Source organism: Petromyzon marinus, chromosome 68 (genome assembly GCF_048934315.1).
Source record: "Petromyzon marinus isolate PM22_M1 ecotype Great Lakes invasive population chromosome 68, UKy_Petmar_22M1.pri1.0, whole genome shotgun sequence".
NCBI lineage: Eukaryota > Metazoa > Chordata > Hyperoartia > Petromyzontiformes > Petromyzontidae > Petromyzon > Petromyzon marinus.
Window position 1 is genome coordinate 3,539,211 of NC_133734.1, and position 13,219 is coordinate 3,552,429.

The 13,219-nt window shown below is 45.9% G+C and overlaps 1 protein-coding gene across 2 annotated transcripts; it reads right to left on the reverse strand.

Moving 5' to 3' along the window:
• Window positions 1-519: 519 nt before the first annotated feature.
• On the reverse strand, window positions 520-13,219 carry LOC116957004 (uncharacterized). Of its 2 annotated transcripts, none has more exons than XM_032978911.2 (4): window positions 12,828-13,204; window positions 6,998-7,312; window positions 3,946-4,172; window positions 520-2,655 (listed from the first exon to the last, which is right to left on the reverse strand). In XM_032978911.2, exons 2-4 carry the CDS (start codon window positions 7,299-7,301, stop codon window positions 2,488-2,490), a joined length of 699 nt encoding a protein of 232 aa, XP_032834802.2. In that variant the 5' UTR covers window positions 7,302-7,312; window positions 12,828-13,204; the 3' UTR covers window positions 520-2,487. The 2 variants fall into 2 exon arrangements, with proteins under 2 accessions (XP_032834802.2, XP_075910882.1); XM_076054767.1 differs by lacking the exon at window positions 520-2,655 and adding an exon at window positions 3,274-3,434 and having other exon boundaries at window positions 12,828-13,219.

Genomic DNA, 13,219 nt, shown 5'->3' on the forward strand with positions numbered 1-13,219 from the left:
ATAGTCGTGCATGGTTTATAATAGTGCATAGTGTATGGTATAGTGTATAGTCGTGTAGAGTAGTATATATTATTGTCGTGTATAGTAGTATAGTGTATAGCAGATTAGTGTGTAATGGCGTAGTGTATATTAGTGTAGTGTATATTGTGTAGTGTATATTGTGTAGTGTATAGTCTAGTGTATAGTGTAGTGTATAGTAGTTTGGTTTGAGTTACACACCCAACATCGAGTTCGCACGGAAACATTGCCCAAACTATAGGCTGGAAGCGTTCTGTTTGATTGCCGAGTCAACCTGTGACTGACATTGTGAGGCGTGAATATTGCTGGGAGTGCGTCAGCATTGCCACGTGCTGGCAGCCTGCAAGGCGCGAGGCCTCCCCAGAGTGAGTCACAACGGGGCTCTCGCCCCTGGGCTCTCGCCCCTGGGCCAGCGTGACCACAGCGTGCCCCAGCAGCAGATTGGAGCCTGGCGCGCAGACCACCTGCTGACTGGAGAGAGACAATAATGATGACTCGTGATTGATGCAAGAATCTTTTAATTGTCTTAATTTAATTCAATAATGATAACTTGTGATTAATGTGAGAATCTGTGCATTGTTTCAATTGAATTTACGAATTGATATTCAATTAATAAAACCGTGTAAAAAACTACTTTACGTTAATCTCACGCAAAATCGCTCCTGATAATTATTCTGTGTGCATAATGATCGTTACGATCATATTCATACCAATGTAATAATTAATTTTAATCTATTATTATTCATGAACAACACCCATTTTTTTACTGTGTATATATGCGTCTACGTGATGGGGTGTGGCAATTTTTGTCCAATCGGAGCGCTGCTGCCGCTTGTTAAGCCATTTTCTTCACCTAATCAGTGACGTGTGCCGTCTGTGTGTGAGGAGTGTAATTGTGAACAATGTAGCCACATCAGACATTAGTATAGGGACTCATCTACATAGGAACGAGTTAGGTTCCAGAGCTGTCTGGAACCTAAAGTCCCAACTTTAATCCTGTCAATCCCAAACATGTTGTACGGCATGCCCACTAAACACGGGAAATGGCTACAGATGTACATGCCACTGGTTCTTCATGTTCTGCAGATGTACATTCCACTGGTTCTTCATGTTCTGCAAATGTAAATGCCACTGGTTCTTCACGGTCTGCAGATGTAAATGCCACTGGTTCTTCATGTTCTGTAGATGTAGATGCTACTGGTTCTTCACGTTCTGCAGATGTAGATGCCACTGGTTCTTCACATTCTGCAGATGTAGATGCCACCACGACCATCTATTGCATGGCGGTTGAACTTACGACCCTCGGTACGAACAGGAAACTGGACATACGGACAGGTTTGTTCGTTTCATCGCTTCACTGCAGCTCAAAGACTTAGTCCCTACAAGGCGCGCGTGTGTCTTGGTGAAGTTAGGATATTGTCTTGGCTTTGTTTTCCTTTAGCAATTGAGGTAGATATAGGAATAGGTTTTACCCTTTTAACTGGCACAAAAACTGACACCTTTATTCAAGGCATCATGTTTGCAATGACCACAACACAAGCAGTCAAAATGCAAACAAAAAAGACAACTCTGATAATATGCACTGTCCTTGAATTTGATTGGTCCACACCCGAGACAGCTTTTCTTAGAGCCTAGTCTCCATTGGTGTTGGACCAGAAGACGCCAAAAGGCGTACAACTCAAAAACAGCGCACTATCAGAGTACTGAGGGCTCGGGGTGAGCATTAACATTATGAGACCTCCTTTGCCAGAAACAAGATATAGGAATAGGTAGATGTTCAAGGGTTTGCTGGCCTCTTCAAACCCTCAGGGACATTTGAGCAGTGTGTTGGGAGGTGTAACACTCTGCATGATGTTGTATATATTTTGATAAAATGTTATTAATACAACTTGCCCTAACATCCACCAACTCTTACCATCAGAATTCCTATAAAAGAGCCCATGCAAATGTACGTACTCATCAATCCGTACTGGATGATCGTAAAAGCATCAATGGTCAAATCTCAGGATCACGTGATTAAACCAGAATGATAGGCAGCACCTCAAAGTGAATGCGTTCTCATCAAATGCGTATCAAATATCTAGAAAACGTCCACGATCGGATAAAACAATCACGTTATTAAAATAAAACAATAGGCTGTCTCGTGGTAACGTGACCATACACAATTCCCTTGTTGTGGTGTGTGAGGCGTGCAAGCTGGGATTCTTCTTGGCCCACAACCTGTACAGGGTACAGCTACAAATAGTGAGTGAGTGTAAAGTTCATGTTTCTCCTCCTTTCTTCTTTCCGTATAGACCCATAGAGACTTACAGAGACCCACAGAGACCCATAGAGACACAGAGCTGCTATCATTACGTGGCTTACACCCGGTTAAACAAACAACAACAAGCATAAATTTGTATTTGAACATTTTGGTGCCGCAACATCCCCGGGAAGCGTCTTGCAGACATCAAGCAGCGGGCTCGATGATCAGAGTCCTTTCTCAAAGATCTTGTGCATCTGCGGATACTTTGTCTTCAAATTCCAGAGCACCATCCAGAATTCTCTGGCCACACTGTCACCCTTATGGAACAGCATCGTTATCAGTTGAGATGCAGCTTCAAAGCCACCTTTATTTGTTTGAGTGGTCGAGACAGCCTGTGAATAAACATATCAAAAATAAAAAAAACGTTAAATTCGCATCATCTGAAGACGATTGCTTGTGTTGCGATCGAAACGTCGTGATATTTTTATTGTTTTTCTATCTACGTGGCTTTACCGAAAAGACCCAAAGAATAGCATTGCATAATTGTTAAGAGACAGCGTCTTTGCCATGTTACTGAGTGGTATAATACTCACCACAGCTATCAGCTTCCAACGCTGTTGCTGAGCACATTCTTAATCGAAATCACCAGCGCACTCGATATGCGCACCAAACGTATGTGTGTACGTGTGTGGCAGGGACGTACGGTCAGGGGAGGCAGGGGAGGCAGAGCCTTACCTGTCATACTCCAATGAAAATAGCTGTTATGATTTTTTTTCCCACTGATCTGTGTTATAAATGTAATTTCTATATGATTCCAATCATTACACAGGCACGCCCTTATTGCCCGCGCTCCCTACAGTTTCTGAGGGGTTGCGCAATCAGAGGGGGCGCTGAGCACGTCGCTGCCTCACCTCTCGTCTCTCCCTGTATTTGCAGCGGAGCTCCGCAAATTTGGCGATTTAGACAATAAAAATGATTGGAATCGTACAGAAATGACATAACACAGATCAGTGGAAAAATCTTAATTTTTATTTTATTATTTTTTTACTTTTCGTAACAGCTATTTTCATTGGAGCATGACAGGCGAGGCTCTGCCTCGCCTGCCTCCCCTGACCGCACGTCCCTGGTGTGTGGACGTTGCACTTCTTTGGCACCACCGTAAGTAGCCAAACTGCACCAATCGGAGGTATACGGGGGGAAGGACAACAAACTAAACAAAACAACAAGCAGCTGTTCTGAAGAAATTAGTTCATCAATCTAGATGATAAAAGTGCATCGCAGCTCACTGGTGGTTTCCGAATATCGAAAGGAAGAGACCCATAGGGACCGACAAAGATCCAGAGACTTATGTAAAGCCACAGAACCCCACAGAGACCCATAGAGACTCATACTCATATGTATGTACGTATGTTAAACTTCTTTCTGAAATTCAAGTGATCGCCTCTATTTATTTTGTTGAGTAAATTTTTTCATGAAACTGTGCGATGGCCAGATAAACTTAAACATAACTTATACAATTGCATTCGGTAGGGGGTTTTTTGACACAGAGATCCGCGGAAAATTTTATATTTTTTGGGATTATCCTCGACATTTGAATTATTCCCGCCACTAATGCGCAGATAATCGAGATTCTTACCGTTTAAACAACGAGAGATATAATAAGACATCTTTGATGGACTCACATTCATCTCGGCGAGTGTGAGGATCTCCTTCTCGAACAGCTTCATCAACACGGGCTGCACATCTCCCTGGATAGCCTCGACCAGCACCGTCATATTTTTCCGTATGCCATCGAACAGTTGCTCGTCCGAGCACGCGTTCAGTCTCCTGAAGGCCTTCTCCTTCGCCGCCGCCTCGCCACCAGGAGCGGTGCTGTATTGAACATTCACGTCATGTCCCGGAGCTTTTTCTGTTTCATAAGAGAGAGAGAAAAACACAAACACAGGGGTGGCAGGGGAAGGACGACAAATCACACAACCGCAATAACAACAAGCAGTTCTAAAAAATGAGTTTAAAATGTAAACTAGTGGTGCAGTGTATCAGCGTGTAGTGTATAGCACAGTGTATAGTCTAGTGGCTTCCTGACCAGCGTGGCGAAGTCTCGTAAAATACGACACTTTGTTGCCCTCAAATCACGTGGGGGAGGGTCTTTATCCAGCAGAACATGGACAAAGCTAAAACTGCTCAACTACATTTTTCTTTGTTTTACCAGGTGTAAGACCCCACGAGGCTGCTGTGTAGCTTTTTTTCAGAAGCGACCTATTCACAAATGATAGCTCAACGAAGTGGCTTATCATCATCACGTGGAAATGTATAGCAGTAGCCAAATACTCTAAATGCGTGGTGATGTTGATTCTAAATGTGGAGGGAAAAACCAGAGGACCCGGAGAAAAATTCACGTGACCACAGTGAGAGAGACACGCAGACTCCAAATATACAGCAGGTGTCAGGGTCGGGATCGAACCCACGACCTCCTGTACACCAGGCGAGGGAGTTAACATCTCCTAGCCACCGTGGCGCCCCGTAGTGGCGAATGGCGGCTGTTGTTATTTGGTGAGAGGGGTGGGGGCCTGAGGACATGCAGCTGGGTAAGTGTTACATTTTTATAACTTCATAATTTATTTTAAAATCTTTATTTGTATCTATTGTGTTTTTTTGTCAGCATTCAAAATGATGAACTGTAAAGAATTTGTCCGTTCGATGTCCCTTGCTTGGCAATAATAAACCAGGAAGAGGTGGCGTTAAGATATTCAAACACCAAGTACACACACACAGAGAGCTATGGCAAGGAATCATCAAATAGTGCAGTAACCCACACACAAACATCCCATGATAATAATGATGTAATGCATCGTCTTTGAAACTGGCATACTACACTAGCAACAGTATTATTCTGTATGTCCTTGTCCCTGTACAGCCACCACCACCACCAGTGTGTGAGTAGAGCAACACAAAAAGGTGAACAATACAGAGACAATGTCAAGTAACTGACCACTTATAGCTCGGGTTGAGCTGTTATATAGCTACAACTTCGATACTCGCATTGTCTTTGAACTGTTCGCCTTTGTGCGTTCTCTGGTCTACTAACACACTGCTAGGGGTGCAGAGACAAGGCCATACAGAAGGCTGTCTCTCGTGTAGTAGGCCAATCAGCTTCAAAGACAATGCCATACATTATTATTATCAGAGCATGTTTGCCTGTTTGTACACAAGTGTAGAGGTGTTATGGGAGGGGGACACGCGGTTGTAGGGCGGTGGCTACAAACACGTCCGCTACGGCCACCACCCTGGGGGGCTGTGGGGGACGCTGTGATCCCTCCCAGCCCCACCCCTCAGAGAGGGACAGTATAAAAGGTTGGACCCGGAGAGCTGAGGGGAAGTTCGACTCAAGCAAGATGAAGAACGAGTCAAGAAAGAAGACCCAATACCTAGGCCAGACATGGGCAAAGTACGGCCCCCGGGCCGTATACGGCCCGTTGGGCTTTTTAATCCGGCCCGCCGAACTTGTCATGCAATGATTTTTCCACGTCATTTATATTAGTTCACACAAACACTCCATCCATCTGTTTCTGGCCCGGCCCCTCTGGCAAATTTTAGAACCCATTGTGGCCCGCGAGTCAAAAAATTTGCCCACCCCTGAGCTAGGCCCTGGAACTCCCTTGATCCGCTGTCCTTTTGAGGGCCGGGCAAGGCAAGCCAGGGGGTGCGACACCGGAGCCGCGAGGGCCAATGTCCTTCTGAGGGCCGGACTCGTGGGGCTGGTGATCGGGACCTGCGCCGAAGCTGGGCCAGGTCAGAAAGTTCGGTAGAGAGGGCCAGGTGTGAGGGAACCAGGGAGCTAGCGCGGGTAAAGCTCGGGGATCGTTCCCTCTGTAGAGTACGGGTGAAGAGGCCGTTATCTCTTCAAGTATTAGATTCGATACTGTAACAGAAGTGTTTGTAATAAATACGTGTTGCCTCTAAGAACAGTCTCCGACGTCGATAAGGCCACTACACACGTATGATGTGGGCAGCAGTTAATGCAGTACATGATGATACCTTGCAAAAGGCATAAAAAGTCTGAATTACATCTAAATACCACCTCCTGTTGTTATTATTGCCAGACAATGTTGTGTATATAAATCACACCTATTTGTTATTTTTCATCCATCTTAATTTTTGTATTCCCCAAGCTTCAAAACAAACAAACCACACAAAACAATTCGGCTTTTCGATACCGGGACGGGAGTCGATCGTGTGACAAGATTTGTTTTGTTCACTCACCAGGGCGATGTTTCGCGCCCGTGTGCCTCTTAGCAAGGAGGGCACCCACGTTTTGGTTCCACGACTGTAGCAACGCTGTCTGCCGTCTCTCGTGTAGAGGCCAATGAGTTCCAAACACTACGTGTTCTTATTATTGTTATTATTACGATTATTATTATCAAAGCAGTGTTTGCTTGCATTGTCCGGCAGAGACAAGGCCATGAACAAGGCTGTTTCTCATGTAGGCCAATAAATTCCAAACACAACAATGTGTACGTTATTATCAAAGCTTATATGTTTGTTTGCATTGTCATTGTACTGTCCGTCTTTTAGGGTTGTTCTCAGGTCTAACATGGGTGCAGCGACAAGGCCATGAACAATTCTGTCTCTAGTGTAGGCCAGTGATTTACAAATACAACGAAGCCATAACATCATTAGTATTTCTTCAATATCAAAGCAGCAGCAGCCGTGTTTCGTTTTGCATTTCTTTACCACAAAGGTGACGTGTGGTCGACGCACAGGCCGAGATCCACTCCGTCAGCTGGGGGTAGGCATCCTGCAGGTTTTCGAGAGCCCTCCAGAGCTTGAGGCACTCGTCCCTGTCGATGAACTCGTTGATCAAAAAGTTGGCACAGTCCACTCTCACCGTCATGTCGCAGGCCCTCTTGTATATGTTGCGAGAGATCAACTCCTTGCTGTCCAAGTAGTCGAGCAGGTACATGGGGTCCCTGCCAATCCACTCTTTCAGTTTCAGTCTCTTCCCTTTGATCAGCTTGGCAGCCTTCGACTCGTCCATGTCTCGAACCTCTGGTTAGTAATGGAGGAGACGCCACGCGGTGGTAAATACTGGTGTGCTGCTCTGTCTCTCCTATCTCTGTGTGCATGTGTTTGTATAGTGGGGTAAATTTCGATTTAAAGCTTTCGTGACTGCAAGGATTAATCTTCTTGGTTCTTTCGGTAAAGTCACGTAGAATGACAATTAAATTCTCACGACGTTTTGGCCACAACACAAGTAGCCTTCTTCAGGTGAAGGAACAGAACTGTCAGGACAACAGCGCTTCAATGAACGCTGCTAACATTCGCAGCGTCTTCTAAGCTAGGTGGGATAAGTAAAGCGCCTTGACAAAGGAGTTTACATATCAAACAGGAGAATTTATTATTGAAATAGCTGTGATAAAGTGTTGGATCAGAAGGGTGTTAAAATCAGAAGTTAGCATGTAACTGGGAGATTAGCTTAATGTCAATGTGAGTGATTAGCATGTGACTGGTCACGGAAATAGCTATGTTAAAGTCAAAGTTTACATATCAACAGAGGCATTTAGTATATGGATGCTAAAGGACTGCAACTACCCAACTATCATACAATAAACTGATGTGAAAAAACCAAGTATAAACTACATCAATATAATAAATGTACTCAATATGTTCTTCAATAAGTTGAGCTATAAACATAAAGCAACTGGGTATACACTACACTATATAATGAATACCATATAGTAAACTAATAAAAAACTAAAATATAAACTACATCAATGTTATTCATAAACTCTATAAACTCTCCAAACAGCTGAGCGCTTCAATGAACGCTGCTAAGATTCGCAGCTGTCTTTTAGGCTAGGTGGGAGAGGTAAAGCGCCTTGACAAAGCAGTTTATTGAGTACATTTATTATATTGATGTAGTTTATGCTTAGTTTTTTCACATCGGTTTATTGTATGATAGTTGGGTAGTTGCAGTCCTTTAGCGTCCATATACTAAATGCCTCTGTTGAGATGGAAACTTTGACTTTAACATAGCTATTTCCGTGATCAGTCACATGCTAATCTCTCACATTAACATCATGCTAATCTCCCAGTTACATGATCATTTCTGACTTTAACACTCTGCTGATCCAACACTTTATCACAGCTATTTCAATGCTAAATTCTCCTGTTTGATATGTAAACTCCTTTGTCAAGGCGCTCTGCTCCTCCCACCCAGCTTAAAAGACGCTGCCAAGCTTAGCAGCGTTCATTGAAGCGCTGTCGTCCCGACAGTTCTGTTCCTTCGCCTGAAGAAGGCTATTTGTGTTGTGGCCGAAACGTCGTGATAATTTTATTCTATTATGTTTTATTTTTATTATTTTATTTCCATTCTACGTGGTGACTTTACCGAAAGAACCAAGAAGATATAGTGGGGTAGTCTGGCCAAAGCGATCCCTTACCTCTGTGGTGGTGCTAGACGGTAACACTTTAGTGGATGTGAGCAATGCCATGGATGGAAGGCAAATTCCTATCGGCTAAACCCCTCATAGCGCTTGTAACCACCACAGCGGCCAAATGGGTGCTTTGGATCGGTTTGAGGGGCTGGTAACCGCTCCACCTTCAATTCAACTACCACTAAACTAGTTTCAAAATATCGAACTAATCTTTTGCCGGAGACCCTGGGGGACAGGTATCTACGACTTATCCTGGCCACAAACCACTTGGCAGAGCCAGGAAACTGAATCCTTCCCCTCGGAGTTCCTCCACAAACAACAAAAAATCACTGTCACTGGCCACGAGGAATGTTCAAACGCTGACTGTGGAGGAGAGGCTGCCACTCCTCTGTGAGGAGTTGGACTGGTACTGCCTGGATCTCTGTGGTATTCAGGAGGTCCGGTGGACCGGCTCTGGCTCCTGCCACCATGAAGGGCGGACAGTCCTCTACGCGGGGCAGGAGACTGCCAAACAACAGGGTGTGGCTCTTCTTCTGAATAAAAGAATGAAGGGGGCGTGGGAGCGTGGCGGTGAGGTGTGGGATGCTGTAACCCCAGACTACTTTGGGCTCGCCTTCCCATCAACCGAAGGCGAGGAGTGGTGGTCGTGGTTACTTATGCCCCCCCAAAGATGAATATCAGTGAAGGGATGCAGGCGATGCTGATGAGTCACATGCCTTTTATGACCCCCTATGACAGGTGCTAGCTATAGTGGCCCCTCAGGATAGAGTCATCCTGTTGGATGGCTTTAATGCCTGAGAGGGTCATGATGCTGGCACCTGGTCTGGTGTGATTGGAAGGCATGGGCCAGATCAGCTCAATAACAATGGTAGCAGGCTGCTAGACTTTGTGCAGCCCATGGGCTTGTAATTACCAACACGCTGTGGGGCCTCCTTTGCCAGTGCCAAAATATGAGAATAGGTTTTCCCCTTTCTTCTGGCAACAAAACAGGTGTTAAGATGTTAAAACACCTAACTTAAACCTTTTACAAGAAATCATGTCTGCAGTAACCACAAAACTTGTGGTCAGAATGCAAACAAAAAACGTACTCTGATAATATATGCATTGTCTTTGAAACTGATTGGTCCCCACCAGAGACAGCTTTCTGGCAACAAAACTTTGATAGTGCATTGTCTTTGAGCTGTACACCTATTGGCGTCCTCTGGTCTAGCACCAATTGGGTCGAGGCTCAAAAGAAAGCCATCTCTAGTGTGGAACAATACAGTTTCAAGGACAATGCATATATTATCTGTTCGTTTTTTTATTGCATTCTGAGCACAAGTATTGTGGTTACTGCAGACATATTTTTTTGAAAAAGGCTCTAGTTTGGTGTTTCAACATCTTAACACCTATATTCTTAGTTCTTTCGTGACTTTACCGAAAGAACCAAGAATATGAATCACTGCAGTCACGAAAGCTTTAAAACAAAATCTTAACACCAGTTTTATTGCCAGAAAAAAGGGGGAAACCTATTCTCATACTGACACGCTGTTCCAACATCAGCGCATCCACACAACATCATGGATGCATGCTGCGTCCAAGCAAGAACATTTGCCGAACTATATAGCGATGGAACAGCGGTTGCGGGCCCATGTCCTTGACACCAGGACCTACCATGGAGCTGATATGCCCACTAACCATCAGCTTGTCAGATGTGCATGCCATTCTTCCACTCCACTGGTGGGTGTCCATCTAGGACACCATTGAAACCAACGGCGGCCTGGTCTCAGCTGGGGGGGGGGGGGGGGGGGAGGCACGCACACTGCCGGGGGGGAGGTGGGGGGCAGGAAAGCAAGCAGGCTGGGAAGCAGCAGAAAGCTGAGGATGCGGGCAAGGAAGCAATAACCTAACGCAGTTATGGTTTAACCTGGTTAAGAACATCCTTCCAAGCCTGCTTGTTTCCCCGCCCCCCACCTCCCCCGGCAGTGTGCCGTGCCTTAGCGTCTTCTTCCCCCCCTTTGTTCTCCCTTCCCCCCCTTTGTTCTCCCTTCCCCCGTGCTCTAGCAACTCACCACTCCTCCTGCCCCACGCATTCCCTCCTCCCTGTCTCCTCCTCCTTGGCTCCTCCCCCCCCCCACCTCTCTCTTACCTATATAGCCTCTTGCCTACAACAGCTCTCTTGCCCACTTCAGCGGTTGTTTCTTGCTGTGGTTGTCCCACCTGATGACGGACGCTTGTGTTGCGCTCGAAACGTGGTCGTGATTTTAATTAATTTATTTTGTTTTGTACCTAGGTGAATTTACCGAAAGAACCAAAGAGTATGGATCCCTGCCAGTGACGAAAACTTCAAATCTGGATATACATATATACCCATGTAGAGACATAGAGACCCAAATAGACATAGAGACCCATAGAGACAGAGAGAGACGCCTCGAGAGCCATCGAGATACATAGAGACCCATGTAGACATAGAGACTCATAGAGACAGAGAGAGAGACCCATCGAGAGCCATCGAGATACATAGAGACCCATATAGACATAGAGACCCATAGAGACAGAGAGAGACGCATCGATAGCCATCGAGATACAGAGATCCATATATACATAAAGACTCATAGAAACAGAGACCCATCGAGAGCCATCGAGATACACAGAGACCCATATAGACATAGAGACCCATAGAGACAGAGACCCATCGAGAGCCATCGAGATACATAGAGACCCATAGAGACAGAGAGAGACGCATCGAGAGCCATCGAGATATATAGAGACCCATATAGACATAGAGACCCATATAGACAGAGAGACAGAGACCCATCGAGAGCCGAGATACATAGAGACCCATATCGACATAGAGACCCATAGAGACAGAGACCCACACTAAAACTAAACTATGTTATTATTTTGCAGTGCAGTAACGCGCCCAGGGGGCTTGCAAACAGTGTTCACGCGTGTGTGAGCTGCGGACAGTGAGGTCACGTCAGGGTGAACAGGTGCAGACAAGAAGAGCAACAGAGAGGGACGACCAATAAAGATGCATAGTGGCGATTGGCTGGCTGCAAATGCAGGCAAGGTGGAGGCGCCTCGGAGTCTGCAGATGGAGGCGATAAGCATGGCGGAGATGGCGCGTGAGCGCCGGCTTAATGAGGGTCACCTGAGGTCTCTTAATGAGTGAGGGCATATAAGCCGATGAGCGTAGAAACGCAGACGGGGTGGTTGGGGTGAAAGGCAAGGCAGAAGCCAAGAGAAGCTAGCGGAATCCCAAGGTGTGAGCGCGCGAAGACTAGCAGCAGAGAAGCTAGCAGAGTACATAGCGAGAGGCTAGCAGTAGAGAATCTAGCAGGCTATATAGCGAGAGGCTAGCAGTAGAGAATCTAGCAGGCTATATAGCGAGAGGCTAGCAGTAGAGAATCTAGCATAGTGTATAGCGAGAGGCGAGCAGTGGAGAAGCTATCTGTGTATATTAATAGTCTAGCCGTGGAGAGGGTAGCAGAGTATACGGTGAGAAGTTACCAGAGTGTATAGTAATTGGCTAGGAGTGGAGAGGCTATGAGAGTGAAAGGGAGCAGGCTAGCAGTGGACAGGCTAGGAGAGTGAAAGGGAGCAGGCTAGCAGTGGACAGGCTAGGAGAGTGAAAGGGAGCAGGCTAGCAGTGGAGAGGCTGGGAGAGTGAAAGGGAGCAGGCTAGCAGTGGAGAGGCTGGGAGAGTGAAAGGGAGCAGGCTAGCAGTGGAGAGGCTGGGAGAGTAAAAGGGAGCAGGCTAGCGAGCGAGTGGAGGGAGCGGAGCAGCGTAGCAGGCGAGGAGCTTAATCGGGAGAGTTGCGACGGAGTTAGGTGGTGGTGTTGAACGCGAGGAGTTCTGTTCGAATAAAAGTGACACAGGAGAACAAGAGGACTTTGTCCGCGTTAAATAAAAACACTAACATTTTACCAAGTTTAAGGTCCACTCAGCTACTAAGTAGCTTCTTTTTCAGAAGCGGCCTGGCTAATCACACACAAACACAAAATTGATAGTACAGCCCAACCAAGGCAATTCCGCTGCACAAGCGACGACACGCCCAGCGTATGAAATGTTAAATAAAAACGGGAAAATAACAATATCAACAACATCATCATCAAAAACATAAGCAGAGTGTTAAGAAACTCACACAGGCAACGAAACTTCGGTGGATGCTTTTCGAACTGGGGTTGTTTTTTCTTGTCTGCCGTTTCGTGACTTTGCGCGGTACAATTTTGGTTTCCTCTTTCACTTCACTTACCACAGGTGACGTTAGGAGGGGTGGGTGGGTGTTTGGGTGGGGGAGTGGGTTAGCGAGTGAGTGTTTGGTTTAGTGAGTGGGTGGATGAGTGGGTTTGTGACTGGGTGGGTGGATGAGTAGGTGCTTGGGTACGTGAGTGTGGGTTGGTGAGTGATTGAGTTAGGTGAATTGATGGGTGAGTGAGTGGGTTAGTGGATGAGTGAGTATGTTGGTGAGTGATTGATTTAGTGGGTGAGTGAGTGGGTTACTGAGTGGGTGGGTCAGTGGGTGTTTGAGTGAGT